The sequence below is a fragment of the Lepisma saccharinum genome, chromosome 1 (genome assembly GCF_977018435.1).
Source record: "Lepisma saccharinum chromosome 1, izLepSacc3.1, whole genome shotgun sequence".
In the NCBI taxonomy this organism is placed as follows: Eukaryota; Metazoa; Arthropoda; class Insecta; order Zygentoma; family Lepismatidae; genus Lepisma; species Lepisma saccharinum.
Genome location: NC_139229.1, coordinates 222,709,376 through 222,736,244, shown reverse-complemented (window position 1 = coordinate 222,736,244; position 26,869 = coordinate 222,709,376). Strand labels below are relative to the sequence as shown.

Here is a 26,869-nt window from a genome sequence, read left to right as displayed (position 1 = left end):
AACCTATCTTCTATTCCCCAATCCCACCAGTCTATTTCCCTGTTTCTATTGATAAAGTTAATTACATAGAAATAACAATTACAATCAAAAATGAAATCATCGATTTTGCCGGTGCTAATGGCACTGCGATAACAGAAATTAATATTTAAAAAATATTAATAAATACCAAGATGGAAAATATCAACAGTTATGAATAACAGTCCTTCCCTCCAAGCAGGAGGACATTTGCATATTTGAATCAGCCCAATAAAGAGATACAGAATGACATCACGGTGGGGGACGGATTCATTCATCCACATAGGTCTGATCTGTATATAAAATTTGATATTGTAAAACAAAGTAATGATGAAGAATATCCCCCATCCGGGGCTAATGTAAAACTTATAGATAATTTGGTTCCATTCTTATTTTCTCAATTTGAAGTCAGAAAGCATGGTACAGTCATAGACAGGATTGATTGCCCTGGAATTACATCCACTACAGTGGGGACATTGAAACTGTCCAAATCAGAGAGTTCATATTATAAAGTTTGTGGGTTCGAAGCTGGAACAAAATTTCAAGCAAAAAGTCACACAGTACTGTTCCTCATGAGATTGCTATTTGGATTTTTCTCTGATTATAAAAAAAATATGTGGAAAAGTGGTTTGAGTGTCATATTTCGCAGAGCACCCAATGATCATAATGCCATCATGAGATACAAAACTTTAAATGTAGATGGAACAGCTAATGAGACTAGTTTACCCGAAGCTGCGAAATGTGTGATTCGGTCTATGGAGTTGGGAATGCCTATAGTTGAATATGAATCGAATTATTCTCTCAAATACAAAGCCAACATTTTGAAAAATCCTCAAATTCCGATACAGTTTTATACATATCAATGCATTCAGAAGCCGGTAGAGGGTAAATTGTTTGAATTTGACCTTACTAATCAGTTCCAATCTTTGCAATATGACATGCGAGAGTTTGTAGCTGTGCTGTTTCAAACAGGGAGAGATGACAATCAGGAAAAGGATAGCAGCCAGTTTGATAATTGTAAAGTTAAAAATGTATATCTGCAGAATGGCAGAAATGAGGTATTTCCTCGTGAAAATTACAATTTAAACAATACAGAACAAGATTATTTAAAAGTATATGGAGCTTATAGTGCATTTAAAAGAGTAACTGAAGGTAACATAGATATGTATTATAATCCAGATGAGTTCATAATTCACAGACCAATGTTTTTAATCAATGCATCAAAAAGAAAATTGGTAGTTATAAATGATCGAACTAATATTAAATTATTATGTGAATTTCATGAAACTCTACCTGAAAATACAATATCCAGTGCAATTTTAATTGTGGAGAAATCATATATTTATGATGTAAAAAATGAAAGTGATAGAAAAATTTTAATAGGAAAAAATACTTTTTTATTTACTTTAAAGTCTTAGATTCAATAAAATGTATAAAAAATTAGACTACGTGTAGATTTTTTTGTTATTTTCAAAATTTTGGTTTGATGTTAGGTTTTTTTTCACATGTGTTGAGTGCAATTATTATTAACTTCTAAACTACAGTGCCCCCAAGGCAAATTATGGATTCCACATTCGAGGATACACCTCTTGTCGTCGTGTGGATCCAGGGCTACTTTTTTTATTTTATTCGTTGTAATCTCATGGTTTGAGCTTTGAATTCCATTATGCTCTCGAAGTATCCTCGACTGTGAATAAAGGCAATGAATATAATCCTGGAACCTTACTTTGTTTTCCACGGTCTCTTTGTACGTTCCTTTTGCTTTCTTCGTGATGCTGCTCTCTGTTCTGAATGTATACATCTTCGAAGGCAAACCAGCAAACTCAACAATAATCTCACTGTTACATTCATCTTTCAATTTGCCAAGAACCTTCTTGTTGCGGGAACGAATTCCAAATCTTTTGGTTTGAGGATAGGAAGAAGTGTCGAAATACCCAAGCATAGAAGGATGTTTAAGATCTTCGTAGAGGTTAGGTGTTTGTATGTCATAAATAAAACTATCGGTGTCTATGTACAAAATTGACAGCTTATCATTATAGAAGGGTTTCGAATTATTATAATGAAATTCGAACATGTACAGTTTCGACAAGTCGAGAACTGTTGCACCAACATAAATAGGTTTTCTGAATTTTATCAATTTTATATCTAGATTAAAAAGTGTCAAATTCTCGTTGTAAATTTTTCGCGATTTGAATCTAGGATCAGATACCAATTTTCTACATTTATTGCAATCTGAAACCAATTTTATGTCTACATGCTTTCTGACGTTCTCCATCGTTTTTCCATAAACGGCATTATTCATTAGTTTATAAAAATCTTTAACTAATTCTGAAATGGCAGCTGTTCTGTGTCTCGTGTTGGTCTCAATATAAGATTTTAACCATGAAGAGTGTTTGAACTTGAGAATTCTTCTTACATTTACTACCTGAACACCCTTCCCTATCAAAAACTGGAGATTCTTGTAGTGGATGGCATATCTCTCTTTTCTCTCTAGAGTTAACATAAGCTTGCTTTGATTAGAATCAGGTGGAAAAAATTTCATGCAAATTATTTGGAAATTCAATGTCCACCTCAATGAACAGACCAAATTCACGATCGTCGAAACGATTAATATCAATTGAAATGGGATCTATCCGTAGTGATTGTTTACGTCACCGTAAAATATATAATTCGATGGTCGATTTGGATCGTATTGACTCTCAGACATGTGAATATTGTTTGCCTTTGCGTGTCTCTGCGAGTATTGCACCATCCCCCCACGTATCCCCCTTTCTATAAAAAGTAACATGTCCACGTCCGATATCAATTCCAACTTGATCCTGGTCTGGAGCAACATAGCAAACCACGCCAAACCAGGAAGACTGTAGAAATATGCTGGATCTAATTTATAAATATTTATTGCTGTTTTTCTGAATACCTGAAAAACGTCAGCAAGTATTGTTATGTCTAATTTGAGATATCTCAATTCCTTCCATATTAATTTCGCATGTTCGTATTCTTCATTCGAAATTTCGTTTTTTTTTTAGTTGACTGAAGAATTCTTTTTTAGGTGGGATAGTGTCATCGTCAAATTTAGATTCATCGGTTACATATTCGTAAGGATAAATGCCTTTACGTTTAATCAGTTCTACGTGTATGTTGGGGAAACTAGCTTTTGTAATTTTAAATTGTTCGTCAGTAAGTTTACTCGCTAAAGTATCGAGACTTGCCGATAGGAATCTAAAATAATCTAGAAACCTCATCTCTATGATTACATTCGTTCCTGGAATTTTAACTTTCTTACTTATAGAAATATAACGTTCTTCGTTTTGAGCAAGAATATCTATCTTTTGCGTATCGTATCCAAGATTCCTAATTAAAAAAATTGAAGTCGTAATTGGATCCATTGTCAAAAAATATTGGTACGAATTTAGGCTTCTGGATTTTGAGGTTGCAGGTGTTACAGATTCCACTAATGTAGTTTCCGGTGAAATGATTATGGTGAAATACTTTCCGATTCTCATCCGTGAAATGTTGATCACACACCGGACACGTTTCAATGTTATTGTAAGATTGAAGTTCATCGCTGGATAATGGAAGCATTGATTTCGATTGGCATAAGAAGCTGCCAATTTTCTCAACCTCCTCCACCATCTTTTTAAAAAAGAGTTCAATAACATTCGGTCAGCGATATATATATATATATATATATATATATATATATATATATATATATATATGGTTTATCTAGCCTATCCTGCCAAACAACAACATATCCAAAACTATTTGGATCATGAAGCTGGTACGGTGTTGTGGAAGAAAATTCGGGATCCGGATTGCAATAGGACAATGGTTTGAGAAAGGCCACAAAGTCTGCTATGATAATGGCCGGATGTTTCAACAAGGCCTTGTGCATTTTAAATTCTTCGAATTCATTTGCTTTGGGCATCAACATGCGAGCCAGTCTGTTGACTCCACAGTAGACTTTATGTTCAGCAAGTTTTTGTTTGGCAATTTCTTGATTTTGGAAATGTTGGTAATTACGTCGGTCACGATCGTCGAATACGGTTAAACACCTTGAACAAACTTCGATGTGTGCATCAAGCTTGGTTGTTTGGCTTCTGACCAAGCGGGAGAGTGAACAAATTAGCGTGTAATGATGAACATCATCGTGAGCAATGAGATGCAGATTGATTTCCACGGCTTCGTCATCAACAATATTAGTTATCCTAACGGGATGCACAAAATGCTTAACTGAAGTATATGAATAAACATGTATAGCTAATCGTTTTCCTGCCCTGTTTTCAAACTTTGTTATGTCAGAAATGCCTGTCATAGCATATTCAATCTCGTCGATATATTTCTAATAGTGACTAACCCGTTCCGGATGATCTTTCCAATGAACCGGGTGAAGTGCCGCTAAAACGCACCACATAAAACACTTATTGTCAGTGTTGTGAATGTTCAGCACGGCTCTCTTATGCTGAATTTCTACCGGAAGTGGAACGTAGCTCGAAGCAGAAAAATATGTAAATTTGTTTACATAAGCGATTAATCTGTGAGGACTTCCACATCAAGACCAACCTGATCCCTTAGCCTCGAATTCATTGTGTTTCCTAGTCAATTCACTAGTAAGATTAGAATAAAAAACGTTCAAATTATTAATGTCTGCCAAATAAAGAACTTGGTTTTTCGTTTTGTGAAAAAAATATTTCTTATACCATTGGTTTTCTCATATTTACAGATTAGATCAACGTATACTTTTATGGAGTTTTTTTCTAGTTTATTTTTCAAAATATTATTGATACATGTTTTAATTTCACTCAAGAAAGTAGAAATATCACAGCCTGGTTTCGAAGTAAAAAGAAAATCCAGGAGTTGGTTGTTGAATGCAGATCTAATCGGCTTTTGGTCATTATACATCTTAATTTGTTTGGAAGTAGAAACTTCAGTTTCAGGATGATCAATTTTTCTTTTCAGTGTTCCATGTCCGGTTGATGCCTTGCAAATTTTCATGTGTTTACTTAAATTAGTATTGCTAATTATTTTTCCGCGTTGAGTACAAGGCTTAGTAGGTAACAAACGTTTTATTTTAGAAACTGTTTCGCTACATCTTACCCTATGCTTGCTAATATTAGTTTTTGGAGATTAATTTCTCACAAATAAGACATTCGATGAAATTGGTAGATGACATTTTTTTAATATGCTTTTCTAGAAAAAACACAAATCGAAAAAATTAAGTAAATAACAATAAGACGCACAATCAACTCAAAATTCAATAAGATCCTATTTACTAGGAAAAAAAACACTTTTAAACTTACGATAATTGATAGAATGTAACCTAAAAGACAATAGTTATAATTATAATATTTATTTTCAGCTCTGGTACTTATATATAAATTTTCTCGGGGAAAAATACAAAACGCACAATCAAGTCAAAATTCAATATGTGTGAAGAACGACTTGAACCACCTTCAAAATAAAATAATTATAGCTATTACGATAAAATTTTCAACTATGTTATTTATACAGAATTTCCGGAGACAACAAGTAATATCTGATCACATCAAAACACAATCTGATCGAAATTACTATGAAAAAAATCACTTGATACACTTTTTAAACTTAAAATAATAAATAGTATGTAGCTTTAAAATAAATTAAATTCATAACTTTTAACGAAAAAAAATATGAGGAGCACTGCAACAACACATCCGTACTCTTCAACCACTCTCACGATACTGACTGATCTGTAATGCGGAAACCCTTTAAGTAACCTAAGCGCGGACCGCGTTGAAAACATCTGAAACAGTAAGCCAATCAGAAGACACCCATTACGTCATAACCAACCAAATCAGAAAACAACACGTTTGATACGAGTCGTCAAAATATTGCGTAATAACTTGGTGCGAAACATTGCGCAATAATTTACCCTTACAAGCCATCGCAATGTTGCGTAATAAGTTGTTGCATAACATGATGCAATAATTTATCCTTACGAGCCATCGCAATGTTGCGTAATAACTTGTTGCATAACATGATGCAATAATTTACCCTTATAAAAATACAATAAAAGAGAGCTTAATATGGGTCATCACAATGTTACGTAATGTTCCGTAATTTAACTCGAAAGAAATTATGACACTCGTACCAAGTACGAGATGAAAAATCACAGAGTTGCAATACTATAAAATCAACAAAAACGTCGTCAAAATAAGTTTACCACTGTGCTTAAATTAATAAAAATAATAGGGGCCTCGTACCAAGTACGAGATGAAAAAATCACAGAGTTGCAATACTGTAAAATCGACAAAAACATCGTCAAAATAGGTTTACCACTATGCTTAAATTAATAAAAATAATAGGCCTCGTACCAAATGTGGCGTTGAACACCTCCAATTACACTACTTCAAGACTTTGTAAGCCATGAACCATTGATTTTCTACACAGTGATTAGGGCCTATGAAGCCATTCCACTTGTAAAGGGTGGCGCAAAAGTCTCACACCATAGACGATAAATGTAAAAGGTTTGCGATTATTCTTGCAGATGAACAATGTTGACAACTGAGGAGTGGGTATAAGTCATTCTTCTATGTGGACGAAGTACTTTTAGGTAGCCCCACACTGCAACATCCATTGGATTCAAATCTGGGTATCTGGGAGCCCATGCAAGACGAGAGTGATACAGTGTGAAAATCAGGGACAAACGGCATCTGTGTGAGCAAATTGCTTCTAAGTGCCGTGCTATTTCGCCGTACTTTGTGGCCCACATCCTGCGAGCGATGGGTGTTTTGACAATGGTAGCCAACACATTGATCAAATATTGTTATATAGTCTATGGTACGGAACTTTTTGACCACCCTGTATAATAAACACTGCTCCAACATGTTTCTCAAGAAAAACGTAGGAACGTGCCATTATTTTATTGTAGGCTAATTAACATTATACATAAGAGTCGTGGAGGAAAATTCCGTACAGAGACCCAGGGAGGGCGACCTTTGATGGAAATTTTGAAATTTTGTCCCAGCATAAGGAGGAGGGGGAGGGAGACTCTGATCAAAGACTACCTGGATATTAGCGCTATGGAGAGTGGTGCTGATCACATCACGTCCAGTGCCGTCAAAATGGAGAATCTTCATCACACCCAAAACATGCTTTCATGTCACGGTGCAGTGTACTTACAGCTTTTAATTCTTCGCAATCTTCACGGTACACTACGCTGTGAAACAAGAAGGTCGGAGCCGAATTTATTCACCGATTAGCTTCTTATCAATGGTTAATGTTTGACACTGTACTCGAGAAAGAGATACGGCGAGTATCTCAAAGTAACAAGATTACAAACTACGTAACAACAACAGACATCCTTGGTGTTACTGAGTGCACAGTCGTACTACTGTGATGACATTCATGCCAGGTATTAATATAGACGATACATTTTTTCTAAAAAAAAATACATTCTTTACACCGCTTGTGAAATATATGTATTTTCACACAGTATGCGTCGTTGGAAAGTTTGTGTTGTTCTGCTTATGTTATCTTGCATCCTTTATCTTGTTTCTTATAAACTCTTAAGCAAAGCGAAGAATTCTTTCATAGCCCCAGGAACACTGGAGACGATGAACAACAGCTTGTGGAAAGCAGAATTATTCACCATGTGGTCGACGAACATTAGAAGTGATACAGCCACAGTATCGTCTTCAACAGGTAAGCTTAAAGAAAAAATTATGATTCTAAAAACTTAAGAGTTTCACCTTAAATTTTAGACGTATGTCTTGAAGGAGGTTATGTGGTATGCCCAATTTTCAACCTTTAAACTGTCCTACTAAAAAGAGAGTTATTTTCAATCAAGGTGGGTTGATTTAAATCGTGATTTAAATCACTTTAAATAGAGAGAATAATGTACAAAAGGACTTTGTAAATATCAGAATCACTTTTGGTGAAAGTACCGGGTGATCCGTTTAGGATGTCATAAAAGTAGTGTTATACACACAAGGTACATATCTCTGAACAGTTTGCCGTACTCTAAGCAGTAAGGTTGTAAGTTTCAAGTGAGCGGAGGTTTGCAAACTTCAACCGCGTGGCGGAGCTAGCGTGCGTGCATGAGAGACAAGATTGTGGTCACGCCACAACAGCGTGCTCAGTGCGTCGTATGGTACGCAAAATTGGGATACTGGACACCATCATTTTTCAACAGGATGGTGCTCCGCCACATTGGGCTTCCGTAGTACGGGATCATCTTAATGGGATATTCAACGATCGCTGGTGTGGCCGTGGTGGACCCATCCCACGGCCTGCGAATAGCCCGGACTTAACGCCTCCAGATTTTTTTTTGGGGGGGGGGGTACGTCAAGTCATTGGTGTATGCACAAAAACCACAGACTGAAGCCGACCTGCGATTGCAGATTAGAGCAGCTTTTCACCAGATCATTCCGAAAATGCTGCACGCCACGTGGCGAAACATGTCTGTGTGGTATGAACTGTGCCGTGTCCGCAATGGCGGATCTGTTGAGTGCTAATGTGCTGGGATACAAAAACTGTGACTCTCCTTCACATGTGTGTACCATTAACAAGCAATAAATTTGAATGGTTTCTTGTATATAACACTTTAGTTTTATGACATCCCAAACGGATCACGCGGTACATTAATCTCATAATCATTGAATGGTGTTTATTAGGCTCTAAGAAAGGAAACAAAATATATGTACTGATGAGGTGAAGCTCATACACTTAAATTTCTCTTGATTTAAAATTCAATAATTTCTTTCATATGCAAAAATAGCAAACATTTTCTGTAGAAAAATATACGAAATACTTATCATGTTAAACCGTAAATAGCGTATTTATCATTAAACTGTAAAAAAAACATGGCAGTTCATATTTTGCAAACTATGATTTAAAAAGTTGCCAAAATTCAGATGCAGAGACTATAAAAATATTTAAGTTACAATTGTAGTGCACGCAGAACATTTTATTCACTGGAAGAAATGTTATTGAAATTATTAAAGTTTCATTAACACACTCAGCAAACATTTCCACAGTAGGTTCAAATATACAGTATCAGAAACAGAAAAATGTATATTTACTTCTTATTTGCTTCAAATTGTTCCAATATTTTGCAGGCCCGTTTAGTAGGAAAAGCTTTACTGTAAAAAAAACATATATCTATATGTATGGTGCCAAAAACAATGCAAGCCAATTTTAAGCGTATTTCTTTAAAAAATCAAAACAATCGATTAAAATAATCAAAATAATTTTTAAAATAAGAAATCATTATATTTATCCACCCTGTATACACAATTTCCCGGTTTTAATGCAAGACGTTAGTACTCTCGAAACAAGAGTATAATAAATTCTAATTCACACTCTCATTTGAAAAGATTATTAAAATAATCGGATACTTCAACTTTAAACTTCTGCAGCTTCTATCATTCTCTACTATTCATTACTCATTTTCTCACTTTTATGTTAGTCGCATTTATGGGGAGGGTTTAACGGGTCTAAACCCCCCATTTGTTTAAGACAAATTTTGAATTAATTTAATAATCGCATCAACATTTTATCAAGTCAGTATAACATTTGAAATGATTTTTAAAATATAACTTTTAGTTCAGAGGTGATCCACAGACATAATGAATGTTCTTATATTATTCATGAACAATATTTTTATTTTATTCATATCTCCATGGTAACTGTATCAGCAAAAATGGCAATAGGTGTAAATATGGTAGTAACTCCCATAAATTAAAAAATAATAAAAACGCACAGTCATATTTTAATATAATTTGAAATAAAATTGAAAATAAAAATCTAAATGTTTAGTGAAAATAATATAGTAATTGTGAATATAATTACTACATCGATATATAAGGCGAGATACGTCATCACCAGTTTGATAGTTTGATCCAGAAGTGAAATCGGGCACTTCCAAGCTGACGATACGAGAACTTCTTGCAGGTGCTAATTTAAAGCGCAGAAGGTTTATTGTCTGAGATCAATGACTTCTTAATAAATTTGTCTATGGTATTACCTATTGAAATCTTACAACGGCGATAAAAACAGAAACTTGATGGACTGAGACGGACGTACCAAATAATAGCACAAGGCTAAATTTTATGCTCAATCGGCCCTACCCCTGAAATTTATGTACCACTAGTGTCCAAAATTAAAGCAAGAAACAGAAATCCTTTCCTCGTGTGAATTTTTTGTTGATAAATTTGCCAAGTTTAGCCTGTTGCTATCGTGATTTTTTTGTTGATAAATCCTGGCAGGGGTGCCCACAGAGGCCATCGAGATTTTTGGAGGGATTTTTTCCCTTCAAATAATATAAAATTCAACATTTATATCTTTTCCAAAATATATTTAGAAATTTTACACCTTAAATGCACCATATTTAATCTATTAGATGAAGAAATGAAAGTGTTTAGGGCATTATCGAAAGGGGGTATCGAACTCCTATATATTAGGCCTTAATTGACACATGGGTTCTGAGGGGGATTCTGAATTAAACTTTGGAGGGAACAGTATCCAACTCTAGGTCTTAGATTATGGCGAGTACTTTAATTAGAGGGGGATTGAGCATTAAATTGAAGGGGATATCCAATTCTTGTGTATTACTATTGTCTTAGACTGTTGCGGAAATTCTGGTGTGGAGACTGAGAATTAATTTTTTGGAGGCAATATCTTCTCTTCAATATCAACAGTAAGTCTAAAATTGGTATGGAAATTTTGGTGGTAGGATTGAGTATGAAATTTAAAGGGGGGAGATAGAAATCTCTTGATAAAGTGTTAAATCTTAGATTGTCAAGGGATTTCTGTAGTGGAGAGAGAATTCGAACATTACTACATTTTGGAGACTGTATTTAGCGATTGTGTGTATGCACACGTTTTCGACCCCGAATGTACCAAAGGAAAAAACTAAATATCTCGGGATCTTAAGAAAGTATTGACACCCCATTAAATTGATATTCTTCAAAGTCTGCAAAGAAATGGATATAAAAATTTTTCTGCTCGCTTCGCTCGCAATGGTTTCATGCTACGATGTGTGTTTGGAGCTTTAATGAGATGAATATAAAGTTTTTATACTAAAGCTGCATTACAAGACAAGCGATATTCTCTATTGATTGATATGGTTTTTTAAGTCCACTTTATGCACTCTAAGGTTTAATCGGGACTGAACAAACCGTTTAAAGTGGGATCCACGCGATATTCTCGATTATGATGAACGATTTTAGGGATGGTCTTGAGTGATGGCACCCCTGTTTAGGGAGGAGGGGCAGATCAATTATAATGTTCAGTAAAGCTAAGAAAAAGTTACTTTCGGTAGACACGATGTCGTAATAAAATATTTTGTGGGGATTACGATATGGTTTAAGGGCGTGAATGATATGAATTGGAGGAAACGCATGACATGATTTTGGGGGGGATGCTCCATAGACCTTGGGGGGGTTGGGCATCCCTGAATCCTGGCATATTAAGCTTAATTTATTTTCTATTTTAAACCAGTTGTCTATGACATCATAAATATTACTATATCACCTGATCGTATTGTGTGGTCAAATGGACACACGGGAAAGAATTTCCGTTTGTTGCTTTAATTTTGGACATTAGTATAGAATAAACCTGCTTTACTAGGGTCACTTTTCCAAAGGACATCTTCGACAGCCTACCCACCTTGTTCTTCTTGATTGTATTGTTTGCTGCCACCACAGAGCCGTTTCCTGAAGCGCACGAACCCTGAGACGGTAATCTGATATAATCACTTCCTTTTGAATACGTTGTTTTCCCACCTTTTCTTGTATCATTGGTTTACTTCCCGTTGGGTTACTGAACGCGTTCTTCGCTTTGTGTTTGTTAAGAGCTATGCCATTTTCCACAGTACATGTTTGTTCCTTGCAACCCTGGCACGCATCAATTCATAACAGGAAGTAACGTCACAGATGCGATAAAATATTATGTTGAGTTGACAGCATATATAGGAGGTACAAAGGACTTTTTCAACGTCTGTAACGGCGAAAGGACGCACCAACGGCAAGAATGTTACTGAGAAAAGTTGTTTCTTTTGATGTCCTCTATGTTTCTGCACCCCCCGGCGCCATTTTAATGACTCCCTGTATAAATAACAAATATGGTTGCTGCAAATATCACCCTGTATATATAACCTGTGTGCAGGCTGAAGCACCCTGAAATCATACAAATATCAAATTTAAATAATAATTTTACTTCCTTAGGAGGATTACACATTTTGCATAACAAGTTGGAATATACTTAAAAATTCATTTTCAAGGTTTCTACTCACACTTTTTCACCTTTACATGGGGGCTGCTGATAAGCATAGGCGTCGAAACACTCCGTCAACCCCCTTGGATATTGACATCGTTCGTCTTTTTATTAAAAAAAGGTTTTTTTGTTAATAACAGAAATAAAATTGTAACCAAATTAAAAACTGCATTAGCATAGGCGTAGTTAGGTCCAGAACCAGACATTAGCCCCTTCAAACGCATGTGACATGCATAAAATAATTAAGGAAAGAGAAACACAACATAATTCAGAAAATCCTCATGAAACTTTCACGTGTTACTCTTGTGGTGTGGCAGTCACACATAAGGAAAGAATTTCAAATTATATCCTGATGGAGAATACAATAAAAGTTGAAGTGCATGTGCCTTTTTGCACTTTGCATATGTTCCGAACAAGATTTCGAAGAAAATATATCACAGTTATTTGCTTTGATCTTCCACCTTGGAGCGCAAGGTAAACATTGTTACATTCAAACAAACAGTGTTTACATAAATGTAGCCTTTCAACAATGAGATCCTGCAACTGTTTTTTTTTTCGAACATGAGAAAGAGAAGCGCAGTCATTGTAGAGGCTTGAACAGAATAGCAGTTTTGATAGGAAAAAGGCATCAGTGAGTGAACATAGTTTCTGTGGATTTGTGTTGCGTGCGGGACATCTAAAGATGTACGCCTAAATGCCACGTGTTGCAGCATCACCAATATGTATGCGATGGGTGGGTTTTATTTGGATTTTTCATTGTACTAAGGCGGTTTAGTTGAAAGTTGTGTTCAACTCTCCTGGTGATGGGCGAATCTTGTGGATCACTTCTAGGGATGCTAGGAATGTCAGGATAGATTCATTCTTCAGGAGGTAAGAAGAAGATTGATTATTTGTTGTTTCAAGTAACCCACAGGAAGATTATTGTGTAAGGATACATGCTTATGCTGGATTTATTAACATCAAGAAATCTTAATCATATTTTGAAGATTGAAAATTATCAGAAAATTTTTATTTGATGTTGTGCTCAGACTGTTTGTGAAATTAAGGCACATATGACAGAATGATAATTCATTTTAATATAGAGTTTATTAATAGTAAAAGTCAAGCGTTGAGCATACAGGCTTAGACTATGGAATTTCAGAAAGAAAATTAAAGAATGCATAGGAAAAGTGATCATTATGAATGCCATAATTGGTGTTCTTTCGAAGTCCTGGCCAGGGTTAAATAAAAGTTACTTGGTCGACGATTCTCATTTAAAAGTCTAGTTTTCAGGATAATAAATAATATTTCACCTATAAATAGCAACTTTCTATATCTTTCATGCCATAATTCATTAGTGCATGTTCTTTTTTATATTTATAAAAAGAATGCATTTATCTTTAAGCCTAGAGACGAAGAATAGCGCACCTTTCGCAATAATTCAGTAACTTGCGAGGTTCTCAATTTTTTAAAAGTCCGTAATTCTTAGTTTCCTTAATTCGCTTCTTCAATAGACAATTTCTTAAGATCCGAAAGCGAAAAAATACTTGTAGTGATTCAGTTTAGTGCGCTTAATTTTAGTCTCATATTTATCTATATATAGAAATACACATTATTTCATTTTTTTTTATACGTCGCTGCTCATTAAATATTGGCAAAACTTATGGGTAGCTGTTCATTCTTATTGTGTCGCCCCAGTCCAAATTGTTCATGCTTCCATTTGGACTTAGGAAGTTCAACATCCGCGTGAGCTTACATTATATGTGACTTGCACAAGATTAACAATATTCGAGAATTAATCTGATTTTCTTAAAAACAACAAAATTAACAATTATGTAAACGTTTTTTTCATTTGGAAAATATATTATAAAGGTATGTTATTTACAACTAACTATTTTATGTAAATATTGTAAAAGTCTATTTTAAATGTCATAATTATGTAGATCCATAGAAACCTGTAAATATTTACCAAGTTTCCTTGTTTTTTTTTGTAAATAACTGTGTAGTATAATAGGAAGCCGGTTTTCTGTATATTTGGGCTTTCTTACCCTATTGCTGGTAACACAAATTTACCTCCTAGGAAGAACTACCCGGTCTTCGGACGCTGCAATTTGCTTGGGCTAGTTTCTCATAACCTGCTGCTTCGGCTCTAGTTGCTTGCGATACCGAAGCAATAGTGAATAATCTTGGAAGGGTTATCCGTTTCGGATTTGTCAACAAATCTGCGTCAGTTAACCTAATCTGAGATTGCCAGGGATTAAGTATCAATGTACATTGTGCATTATTGATAATAAACCAATCTTTATTGGAATGGAGTTCCATACCTTTTAATTACTAAAAACTTAAGAAAGGTATAAAATCCGACAAAAGTGACCAAGAAGTCAGCGCTGCACTTTAGTCACCCAATTAAGCCAACTGAGAAGTCCGATCCAGGGTAACGTAGTAACCAGACATAAGCCCTAAAGGACCAGTGTAGGCGCGTGTCATTATTAAGGTTCTAATTTGCCAATAGACGGTACCTGGTTATAATGTGAATCAATGAAACTTAGAATGGCGTTGACTTTTGTTAGATTATATTAAGCGATGGACGTTCCATTGTAAGCATGCATAGTAGTATATTGGTAAAACAGAAGATCTGCATGCGAGGTTTAAATGAATGCAAACTAATTACAGCCTACTAAATAGTATTCTGAGGAGATCTTTGCAAACATCTACAAGATTAAGATAGCAAACCAACTAAGCTAAGCGTCAGGTCAACCTTGCAGCAGGTTTTAGCATATGTAGATCCAAACGTGCGCGCAAGAATATAGTTCCACTGAGACGGGTTCTATTCCGACACAACTGCATACTTGCAAGAAAACAGTTATTTAATTTGTAATATACAGACAAAATAATACATTGATTAGCAGGTATGGACTTAATTGGTTGCAATCACTGTGCAGACGAACTTAGAACCGCAGATTCGCCAACTCGAATCTGTATTGCGTTGAAGAGACATTGAAACTTTAGAGCGAGTCGAGCGAGACTGAATGCGTTGCAGAGCGCGTGAAATCGCTGATACCAGTGTTGCACATCCCACTATTTTAACCCTATGTTTATTGTAGAGCGGCGAGAATGGCTGAATCTCCTGTTCAGCGCGCGGTTTTACCCGAATGTTATTTTGGGCTTCATCCGAAAGGAAATGTTCTTCAAAGTCAAGCAAGTTGTTTTAAATGCATAATCCTCCTTGCGGCAACAAGATCAAAGTAAAACAGGGCGTGAGGTGATTTGCCGTCAATGTGCACACGAATTGTATCACGGGTGTTGAATGATTTGCGGTTTGAGTTTAGCAAGAGGAAACGATTGTTTGTTGTTTGACGACAAAAGAATCTCCGCGGTATTAAAATATATCGCAGTGAGAAGAAACATGTTTATTATTTGGACGAGACGTCCTTCAACTCGGTGAGTGGGGGAAGGGGGAATAAACCATGGAAGGATACCACCATGCAAAACCACCGCCAGGGCTGAAGAAACCGACGATGAGGGGAAGGGGGAGGCTTATTGTTTCACCCACTGGCGGCAATGAAAGCTTTGTTGAAGGCGCATATTTACTTTTCAGCGCAAAGAAAGGGAAGGGTGATTATCAGCAACAAATAGACAGACCAAGATTTGAATCCTGGTTTAGTGAAGTGATTCATAAATTGAAACCAGAGTAATAGCGACAGACAATGCACCTGATTGTATATATCACCAATAACAAATCATGCTTTTTTGGTGGTACAACTTGAAGTGCGTGTGTCTTACAGTAACGGATGTATTGCGAACGAAGCAACCAAGTTTTTCATATATCTATTTCTTTCTAAACCAAAAACAATAATTTGTCATTAAATTCAAGAGGGGCCTATCGTTGTTTACTTTTATCTTTGTTTATTTTTATTTTTGCGTGCTCGAAATATACACACATGCTCTCATGTTTAGAAGTTGTTTCGCTCTTATATTAATGACACATTTATTAAATAATATATGCGCAGAAAGTACTTTTAAAATGTTATGTTTCAGGAGACAAAGAGAAGCAAAAATACAATCCACTTGACATGCATGCGGGTTTTGATGTGTTGTGCGGTTGGCAATACTGTAGATTTTCTCAGTGTCTCCGATGTAAGCAGCTCGGCGGTTGAGGAAAGACTGGCACGGAAGATTCTGAGCTCAGTTCTCGCGCGGATTGATACATAAAACCTGCTGCAAGGTTAACCTGGCGCTTGGCTTAAGTTCATCCCCTCTCTTCTCTCTCATAAAATCACAAATCGCACCCGGGTAGGTGACCATTTTTAGTTGACGTAGATTTATTACTTTCCTATATGGACAGTGGCGGCGACTGGATTCCAAATCTAGGGGGAAAAAGGTGCCAAAATTGGGGGGACAAGGATAGTTTACTTTCTCTTGATAGATAAGGTTTAGCATAGTGCGGGGGCAAAAGTGGCAAAAAGTGGGGGGGGGGGAGGGGCGACACTGCCTATGGAAGACTGCTAGTGTCTTCGGCTACAGCTGAACTGTCTTTTTCTGCAATGAGACGTAATAAAACATGGCTAAAGTAAACCATGTTCAAGACCAATTTCTACCATATTACTGTTCAACGTAGAAAGGGAATTTGTAGTTGACCAATTTTTTTCAGGAATTTATACAGATGAGCAAAAAACAGTGCACTTCTATTGAAGTTTTAGATGAGGCAAATACGTAATTGGTGTAATATCTTAAAGTTTTCTTCACAAATCTAGTAGCAAGTGGTTCTCAGTTGTAGTAAAATTAGGAAAATGGGAATTATCGTTGTATAGAAATTAAGGAAATTAAAAAAAATACTATTCAATTACCTACATAGATTGTGCTTTTGAATACCTTGCAACATTATAATTTGCTTAGTACCACGAACACAGGATTACCCATTAATATTATAACATATTAATATTATACCTTCTTTATTCTAATGAAGAATTGTGTTCTTTAATAAATTTGCAACCATGTGTAATAACATGTTTATTCCTTTAACAATTCCATTTCTTTTGGATAAGATGATGTGGGGATCACAGGCCTTCTAAGGAGAATGCGTGTGATGATTTTTGTAATGGATAGGAGCATGAATAATATTAGCCCCACTTAACCCCCCCCCCCCCCAAGCTGACGGGCAAAACTACGCCTATGTGCATTAGATCGAAAAACGTTTAGTGTATAATAGAGGAACCAGGTTATATTCTACAATTCTACAATTTAATTCAAAGAATAAATGGATCCACAGTTTCCAAAATTTATAGTCTTCTTTGTGAGAGGTCACAGAATATAAGCTTTATGAGTAAAATTTACCCCTAACTTTTAAAGCCTTTTCTTGGCTGGAATGTGTAAAAGTTAATAACAAAATACAATAACTATGAATTTCAATACACTAACTAAACAATATGTAAGAACTTAGTGGACAACAGTTGTGTTGGATTTTCTCTCATACGATGGATCGAGTAGCAAGGTTTATATAATAATAATAGCAATAAATTTGGATTAAATGTGGTTTATTTTTAATAACTTATAATAGTTATTATTGTAAAATAACAGTCATAACCGTGATAATAAATTCTATTGTTGTTATTATTTCTACTAATTAAGTTTTATCAATGGCCTGGCCACCTTTCAAAATATTTCTGGCGACGCCCGTGCTGATAAGTCTCCTCCCCCCCCCGAAATAAAATTCTGTCTGCGGGCCTGCCTGCGTGTGTGTGTGTACAAATTTCAAACACTTATAGTTGTCCAGAATAACCTTGAAAATAGCCCCTTTCTTACCAGTGTCCTGGGGGAACGGAAACTGGATGGAAGAGAGAGAAGTTGTTTACGAAAGACGCCGTGGACGAATTCAAGAAGTGTGCAGACGAAATCGCATTCCAAGAGTTGACTCAATTCATGAATTGCACAAGATGAAGCTAAAGAAAGGTAAGTGTTTAGTTAAGTCTTAGGTTTTATACAGTCCTTTCTTCATAAAGTTATTAATTTATTTCATGATCTCTTTGGTGACAATTTGCTCCATTTTAAATATATTCAATAGATTTACCTTAGTACTTAAACTATTGATTGATTGATTGATTTAGTTTATTTTACTTCGCGTTTTGTGCCTCTTGGCTAATTTGCGAAGATGGGGATGAGTGATGAAATGATGAAATTGATGAATGGACATTCACAAACAACCAAGCCCGACCGGGATTCGAACCCGGGACCCTTGGCGTCGCAGCGCGATGTGCTAACCACTCGGCCACAGGGTCGGGCTACTTAAACTATTTTTGCAAGAATTATGTGTGTGTGAGGTAAACTGCTACGACATGCATCAATCCATGATTTTGACCCGCTAATTTCTGAAAAGTCTTACATTTTTTCATCTTCACATAATCATTTTATTCTTGGGTTACCAAACATGGAGCTGTTAGACCATACCTACTTTCAGCGTGACTGTAAATTACATCCTCTACATGTTAAACTAAAAATGATTTCGAGTATATTTACACAAGTTTGCAATGTCACCTATTAATAAGTTTAATTTAACCTGTATCTAAAGATATATTGTTCTGGAATCCTAGAATAAGAATGAAACAGACGTTTATACTTTTACACAACGTATGCATACGTATGCATGCTACAAATGTAAATCGAAAAATCAATGCCATGACAGAAGCGATCACTTACTGAAGTAAATCTTTATCTGACTAATGCAGGAAAGGGATGCTTGATAGGCTTCAATAGAAGCAAGCATAGCGCTTGCGACAACAAATACTTTTATATATACTATATTTTGGAAAGTAATTTAGACCAAAAAATCATCAAATTCTCTTGTTCTTAGCGCTGAGGAAGTTTAATTTATTTACAGTTATCACCATAGAGGGGCAAGGCACTTTCTGCCCTCCAATTTGCTCAAGAAGTATATACATTACATATAAAATAATATTGTTGACACCCCCCCAACCCAAATGTTTATATGAAGTTGGCACCCTCTGATTATTATCAAACTATCGAAATGAAACATCCATTACCCAAGACCCTAAGATTAAAATGCCTTGTCATGGATCGAAGTTCTTTTTCATATGTGTTTTTATTTACTAGTACCTACGTGTTTGGTTGTTTTAAAATTTTTGTACTCCCCACCTCGGAAAATGTGCACTTTGGGCCAGATATTGCACTACTTCTAGCCACAGAAGTATTAACTGTATCATGTTTCAAGTTTTAAATAAGACATAAATTTGACACGTATTATTTATCAACACATTTTCCAACGATTTTCCTTTTCTCACTGAGTAAATTAATGTAAATTCAAAAACAGCGAATGAACGAAACTTCCTACAGGATAATTTGTGACACTTCCTAGCATCGACAATATTCATAAGAAAAATGTGCATGGAGTCAAATCAAGAATATACTTTTTCTTACTGTAGCATTCATGTTTTCCTAAACACTTACGTCTTGAATTTGTTTGGGTGGGCAATCGGATGGACAGAGGAATTTTTGGGTGGGAGCTTGCTCACCCTCGCCCACCCGTCGCGCCGTTTAACACTCTTCAGAAACTTCATGGCGAGGGCAAGTGCGGACACCCACGGTTTAAACCTCCCTCAACCAGATAGTAGCCCTGTAAACGCCTATGAACTCATGAAAACGAAAACGAGAAGACCCATCCACATTCAAAAGAGTTTGCTGTGTTAGCAACCACCGGAGCATCAGAGTATCAAGATACAAAACCAGAGACGGTGTTAACAGTATTGGGGAGGGACTGTGTACCGTAGTCTTCTAGATGCTGTCACCAGGCACCTAGAAACGCCATTTTCAGAAGACAGTTCACACAATGTTCGTACTTTCTGCTGTATACCATTTCATGAAATTTTAATACTTCAATTGTCCTGGTTGACTGCTTCAACAAGTTGCATCGACAAATACTCGGAACTCTTCAACATCAAGAAAGAACAGTCGGAAAATTCGAAATAATTGTGTTTCAAAGTGGCTATTTCTTCACATTTTCTGTACTATAAGTGTCTGAAATTTCTTAAAAATATGAGTTTTTATTCCAGAAATGCAAAAAACAATTAATTGAGGGGCGTGAAGAATTCGACAATTATCAGTGTCGATAAATTGTGAACATTTTCCGTCCAGAAATAGCGACTTTTTAGTTTTTTCCCGTTCCGAACGACGGGATTTTATAATGTTCCCTTACCGATCTCATCCTGGCCAAAAAAGAAAAAAGATTAAAAAATTCTCTCCCGCCTAGCTCCACATACCACCCCAACCCCATACAAGTAGACGAGCGAAACGCCACCTATGAGACTAATGAATATCATAATCAACTGATATTTGACATTTTTTGCCCTTTTATATTTCATGTGGTGTACAGTTGGATGCATAAATAATACGAAATAAACTGTTTATGAATATGCTCATTCACTTTATTTTACGAAATAAATGGTTTAAGAACTAAACAAAACACTAATAAGGCAGTTGTCAAGTTCTGTCTGCACAATCCGCAGTAGGGTGAAGTATCCGAACTTCCCATAGTTGCCTTATTTGAGATACCTCAATATCTCACCCCAGAGCAGCAACACCGAAGTTCAGTTTATGCGAAATGACACGTTTCTTTGTCCAATAGTTGCATCCTCGTGCCTGACCTTGAACGTTGCGTTTTCACGTTGTGGCTGTAGTTTTAGACTTTTCGCAAGTTTTATTATAATATTTCACACTTCAGACTTAAGACTTACAACAAAAAGGTTAGTATTTACTCACTTCATTACAAAGTTGATATGATCTCAAGAGATTTAGAAACTAAAAGCATAAAACTAAAAGTACCTAGTTTTAATCGCGTTATTTCAGGGCATGGACGTCCGCAGGATTTTTTCCAGGGAGGGGCAAACAATGCACATTTTCCCCAAAAATAGTGTTGTTCCCTAAAAAAAACATTGCTTAAATTTGAATTTATGATGTTCATGCAATAATTAACACATATTATTGAGGCTAAAACCGAGCGGGTTAAGGCGTTCACTCGTCTTGAGATCGTTCGCTGCGGGACGGCGTAAGTTCGAATCCGGCTCTGGTCGGAATTTATTCGGCCTACGTATACAGCCGGTGGCAACCGACCATCGTGAGGAAACTGGGGAGCTTCGAGTGAGTGAGCGTAATCCGGTCACGGAAACCTACTATAATGGCTGGGGATACGTCGGGCTGACCCCCGACTATTCCAATACTGGTTGCAGATCTCCACGCTTAGAGGTGACGAAGGAAAGCGTGGAAGGGAGACCGGCAGTCGGTAGGCATGCCTAGGCCCTTCATGGGCTGTTGCGCGACGGATTATTTATATATTTTATTATTACATTGTAGCTAAAATGAAATTATATGTGTAAAATACATAATTTTTGGTTGACTTTCATTTTCCAGGGGGCCACGGCCCCCCTTACCCCCCTTCCGGACTCCCATGTTTCAGGGAGCGAACTGACAGAACCCCTTATTGAATACAGGACGGTGTTGTCTAATTTCGAATTCTAAATTTTTGCATTCAAGCGGGGAGCATGGGTTGTGGATTCAACAATTTATTCTTGTACTCTTCCCTTCTGTGTAAGTCTTTTATGTGACTGCCTATACCGCAGCGACTTGTTTTTATTGCAAATGACAAAGAATGGTGGACAGCATAACATAAGAGACGTTATCTTAATAACTGTCTTTACATATAATTTACGTCGCTTTTCTCCCTCTCCAGGTTAATCCAAACGACTAGAATGAATGGTGTTTACATGAAACTGAAGAAGACACACAATCCCTCGCTTATTTATTTATTTACTAGATGATTACCCGCCGTTGCCCGTGTATTTATTTATCCCAATCTTCTATTAGACATGAAAATGATGAATTATGACTAGTGTAAAAGGAACTTGGAGTTGAACGCTATTGGAAGTGTCACTATTCGTCTTAGCGACCCCGAAAACTATGTATTCTACAATAATATCGGTCGTTTTTTATTATTTTAACATGTCACCCCCTTCCCACCCCCACCACCAGGGTTGTCTTGGAGTTGAACGGCATTGGGAGTGTCACTATTCATCTTAGCGACCCCATAACTATGGATTCTACAATAATATCGGTCATTTTCGATTATTTTAACATGTCACCCCTTCCCACCCCCATCCCTAGGGATGCCAGGGGTGTCTTACCCCCACAGTATTTCTTTCAAGATTGCAAGTGATACGTGTTCCAAGTTTGGTTGAAATCTCTCCAGGCGTTCGATAGTTATGCCGGGACAAACACACATAATATTAATTAAATCATGTTACTTAATTAATATTGTATTGTTATTATTATATTCTTAGGTAAAAAGACGGCATGAGAATATAGATAAAACACCACTTATTCATTATAGCCCGGGTATAGTTAAGAACGCCAAAATATGTATGAAAACAACTGCCCTGCCAAGGAAATTAATGTCAAATATATAAAGAATTGAATATTTAGTGAATATCAAAGAGGGATCTTACATCCAGTTGACGAAACGTAAAGTTCATGATTAATATTTATGCATATTATTATGAGAAATAGCTTGCATAAATATTCTTTGGTACTGTCATTAAAAGTCGTTATGTTAAAATATAATCTTTGCCTTCCAATAAGTTCGTCGGGAATATGTAACAATAAATAAAAACAATAAGTATGCAACAAATGTTAAAGAAATAGATTTACTTGAATAGGGGATCCGGTCCCCCTGGACCCGCCCCTTAAATACGTCCTTGTCTGCATCTGAGATTTGATTTGTTTTATTTTACTTCGTGTTGTGCCAATTTGGTTAATTTGCGAAGATGGGGATGAGTGATGATATGATGAATGGACACTCACAAACATCCATGCCCAGGCCAGGATTCGAACCCGGGACCCCTGGCGTCGTAGCGCGATGTGCTAGCCACTCTTTTTTTAATTTTTTTTATTTCCATTTTAAATCAAACAATTACAGTAAATCTTTACAATTCTTACAGGTATGTTATTCAATTATTACATTTAAAAAGTTGGCACAATGTGATTTTCTATGATCTAAAGACATTTGTTCATATTCTTGTATTAGAGTAAGTCCAAAATCCAAGTAATTATAATTTTTTCTCACAGGAAATAAAAACATTAGGTATTGTGCTATTAACCACTGAACTGATTTTTGCTTTGTACTTGGGAACAAATGAAACTGTGGTAAGATAATGTATTTTGCTGATACTTGGTTTGGTGAAGTGCGACAAATTGTACTGAGCATTGTTCTTAATTTTGACCAAGCTGTGGCTGCTTTCTTACATTCTGTTATCTTATGGGTAATCGAATCTGGAACATGACAATTATAACAATTTGGAGAATTACTGAAACCATACTTATGACATCTATCTGCCGTTACAATTACTTGTTGAATCACTTTGTACCATATAGATAATGCCTTGTTCGTTAGATGTTTCGCCGTTACATTGTTCCATATTTGTTTCCAATTACATTTGGGATTTTCTCTTTCGATTCGAACGGTTATTATATTTGCGTTAAGTTGCTCTCTGTAAATCTGTCTGAAAAAAGACTGTCATAAGTATGTTGCACAGTTCTATAAAATGTATGAATAGCGATCTCGGTATAAAACATTAATTCTCTGGGAATAATTTTTATATCCATTGGTTCTGTTAATGGTACATCTTTTAACACTAGTTATTATTTGTTGCGTAGTGGAGTCAATTGGAGAATATATCGCTGAAAGACCGCTTTGAATAAATAAAGCTCTTGATTGTATCGCCACACTCTGTAAGTTCATACCTCCCCTCTTTTCCGGGAGATATAGCTCGCTCATAGCCACGCGGAACACCGAGTCATGCCAGAGAAATTTGCCAACCTGTGGCTTTACCCTAGCTATTTGCTTCGCTGACAAGGTCAATGTCTTGGATAGGTACCAAAACTTCGATAAAGCGTAGATGTTTACGTATCTCACTCGCGATTTCAAACAAAGAAACCTGAGTTGATTTGCAAGTAAAGTATATATAACATTTTCGTTCACTATCCGACTATTATGTTCCATGGTATGTCGGATATTTGTATAAAAATGTATACCTAGTATTTTCACTTTCTGTGCTACACGTACACTAGTGTTATTACTAAACAAATTGTTGACTCCCAAAGGTAACAAAAACGTTTTCTTTAAATTTAGCTTTGCACCCGATACATTTTCGAAATATTTCAAGTACTTTTGTACATTCTCCAAATCCCTTTCGCTATTTAACAATAACGTAATGTCATCCATATAACTACTAACTTGAATCGTTATTGACATGACAGAAATGCCTTCATTTATTTCTTGTAATCTTTTAAGTAAGGGAACCAGTGTTAATACATATAATGCACTACTGAGTGGACTTCCTTGTAAAATACCTCGTTTCATTAGAAATGTTTTCGTAAGACGTCCATTAAGTTTTAGTTCTAGCTTAGTGTCTCCGTACAAAATTTGTATCCATTTTATAAAGGTATCTCCGAAACCAAGAGCCCTTAAAACACTGTACATATATTTATGACTAACTCTATCATAAGCCTGTGAGAAATCCACTGATAAAATTGCTTTGTTGACTTGCTTGTTTTGTGTTGTAATAATTACATCACGTATAGTTTGTAATAAATGATGAATTGTTCTTTGAGGATTACATGCATATTGTGTGTCCCCTATTAGTTTATGCATGTAAGGAATTAGACGGATGTTTATGCATCTGCTGATAATCTTAATATCGCTACTTAGAATTGTAATCGGGCGGTAGTCAGTAACCACTTTAGGTTTCGGTTTTTTTGGAACGAAAACCACTATTCCTGTTCGACTTGAGGACCCTAATTTCCCACTCTATAATACGTCATTTACCCATTGCGTGAAAACATCCCCCAATTAGATTCCAAAAGGTTTGATAAAAGTCTGAGGGTAGGCCATCCTCTGCCGTTGATTTATTTCTGGCCGCTTCGAAAACTGCATTTCTTACTTCAGTGTTCGTAAAGGGTTTACTAATTTCCGTTCGCTCTTCTTCAGTTATTCTTTCTGTTACTTGGTTCGTAAAGTCCCAATCGGATTCTACGGGATTATGAGCTTGACCCATTAATTTTAAATAATATTTTAAGAATGTACTCTGAATTACTCTGGGATTAGTTGTAATCTCTATTGTGTCATCTGTTATCTCTGTTATTAGGTGACTTTTAACTTGTCTATGCTCTTGTAAAATATGATATAAATTTGCCTCTTCATCATTATCCAAAGGTAACTTGTTGCTTTTAATTTTTACGATGTTTCTCTTTTTTCGGTGTAGAGAGAGTAATTTTGATTTCATCTCGTTAATGTAAGGCATATTTACATTACCTTGTAATGCTAGACTTTGTAAATCGTGTAACACGGCATAATAGAAATTATACATGTTAAAATCTCTACTTTTTTCGATACTATACATTTTACTAATATAACGAAATTTTGGTTTTACAATGAATTCCCACCAGTCTGGTAGGGTCTTAATGGGTGATCTACGCCTGACTAGCTCTAGCCAAGTGTCTTTTATTAGCAGTTCATAATTTTTATCCGCCAATACTGAACAATTTAGCATCCAGTATCCTCTTCCCATACATGATTTGTTTGTTCCAATTTTATTTTTAAAATTAAGGCACTATGATCACTGAAGCAAACGAGAAACACACTTACACTATGTACATTTTCTTTATAACCCTTCGCTATATAAAATCGGTCAATGCGTGAAGAACTTTGAGTTGTAAAATGTGTAACTCCTGGTTGGTCTCTATGTTTACAACTCCATGCATCTTGTAACTGCAAACCTTTTGTTAATTCATAGAATGCCCGGGAAAAATTATAACCAGGTTGTTGGTCTTGCCTATCTAGGACGGAATTGAAGTCACCTGCCACTAACGCATTTAATGTATGCGATGTTAATTCTGGACTTAGGATGGTAGAAAAAAATGTTCTCGTTCATGCTTATTATGACTTCCTGAAGGCGCGTATACATTGCATAAAAACAAAGGACCTAATTCCGCACTTATTAGTCTTCCTGATGGGGGAGGGTAACATTTTGTAAATCAATTCTTTGATGCACCGCTATTGCTGTGCCTTGATATGTGGCAGTAAAATTATTATGAACATTGTACAGTCATGTTCAAAAAATCTGTCGCATGGATTTTTTCTAAGTCCAACGTCTTACGAAATTATGTTGGTAGCTCTGAAACAGGGAAGTGTTGTGGAATATGCGATCCTCCAATCACAGTGAAGTTCGATTCGGAGGAGCAGGAGGCGTGACTCACTGTCTTGTCCACAGGAAGTTCAACCAATGCAGCATTTCCAAATATGAGATAACGTCCCCATTGGTTAAATATTGTTTCAATAATGCGAATCGGCAGAAAGATTGAGCAAACGTTTACTTTGTCGTTTTAATTACCTTTAATCGTTTCAAATTAGTATTAAATTGTCCCAATTATAGTTCACGAACTGAATATAATGTATTCATGTATGTGTTTGACAATCATATATCACTCATTAGAAGAATTTTCACATTGTTTTCACTACGTGAGATGACATTTCATTTACATTTACGATAAAATAGTGGTT

General features: G+C 36.0%; 1 protein-coding gene across 1 annotated transcript in view; it reads left to right on the top strand.

Annotated features, from left to right (window-relative positions):
* The first annotated feature begins 7,512 nt into the window (after positions 1-7,512).
* The window catches only part of LOC145989065 (uncharacterized), an 80,354-nt gene continuing 60,997 nt past the window's right edge, over positions 7,513-26,869 (top strand). Inside the window, exons 1-2 of the mRNA XM_083124362.1 lie at positions 7,513-7,698; positions 18,055-18,198. Of these exons, the coding sequence (XP_082980488.1) occupies positions 7,524-7,698; positions 18,055-18,198 (319 nt within the window). The 5' untranslated portion in view covers positions 7,513-7,523. The remainder of the gene's footprint in view (positions 7,699-18,054; positions 18,199-26,869) is intronic.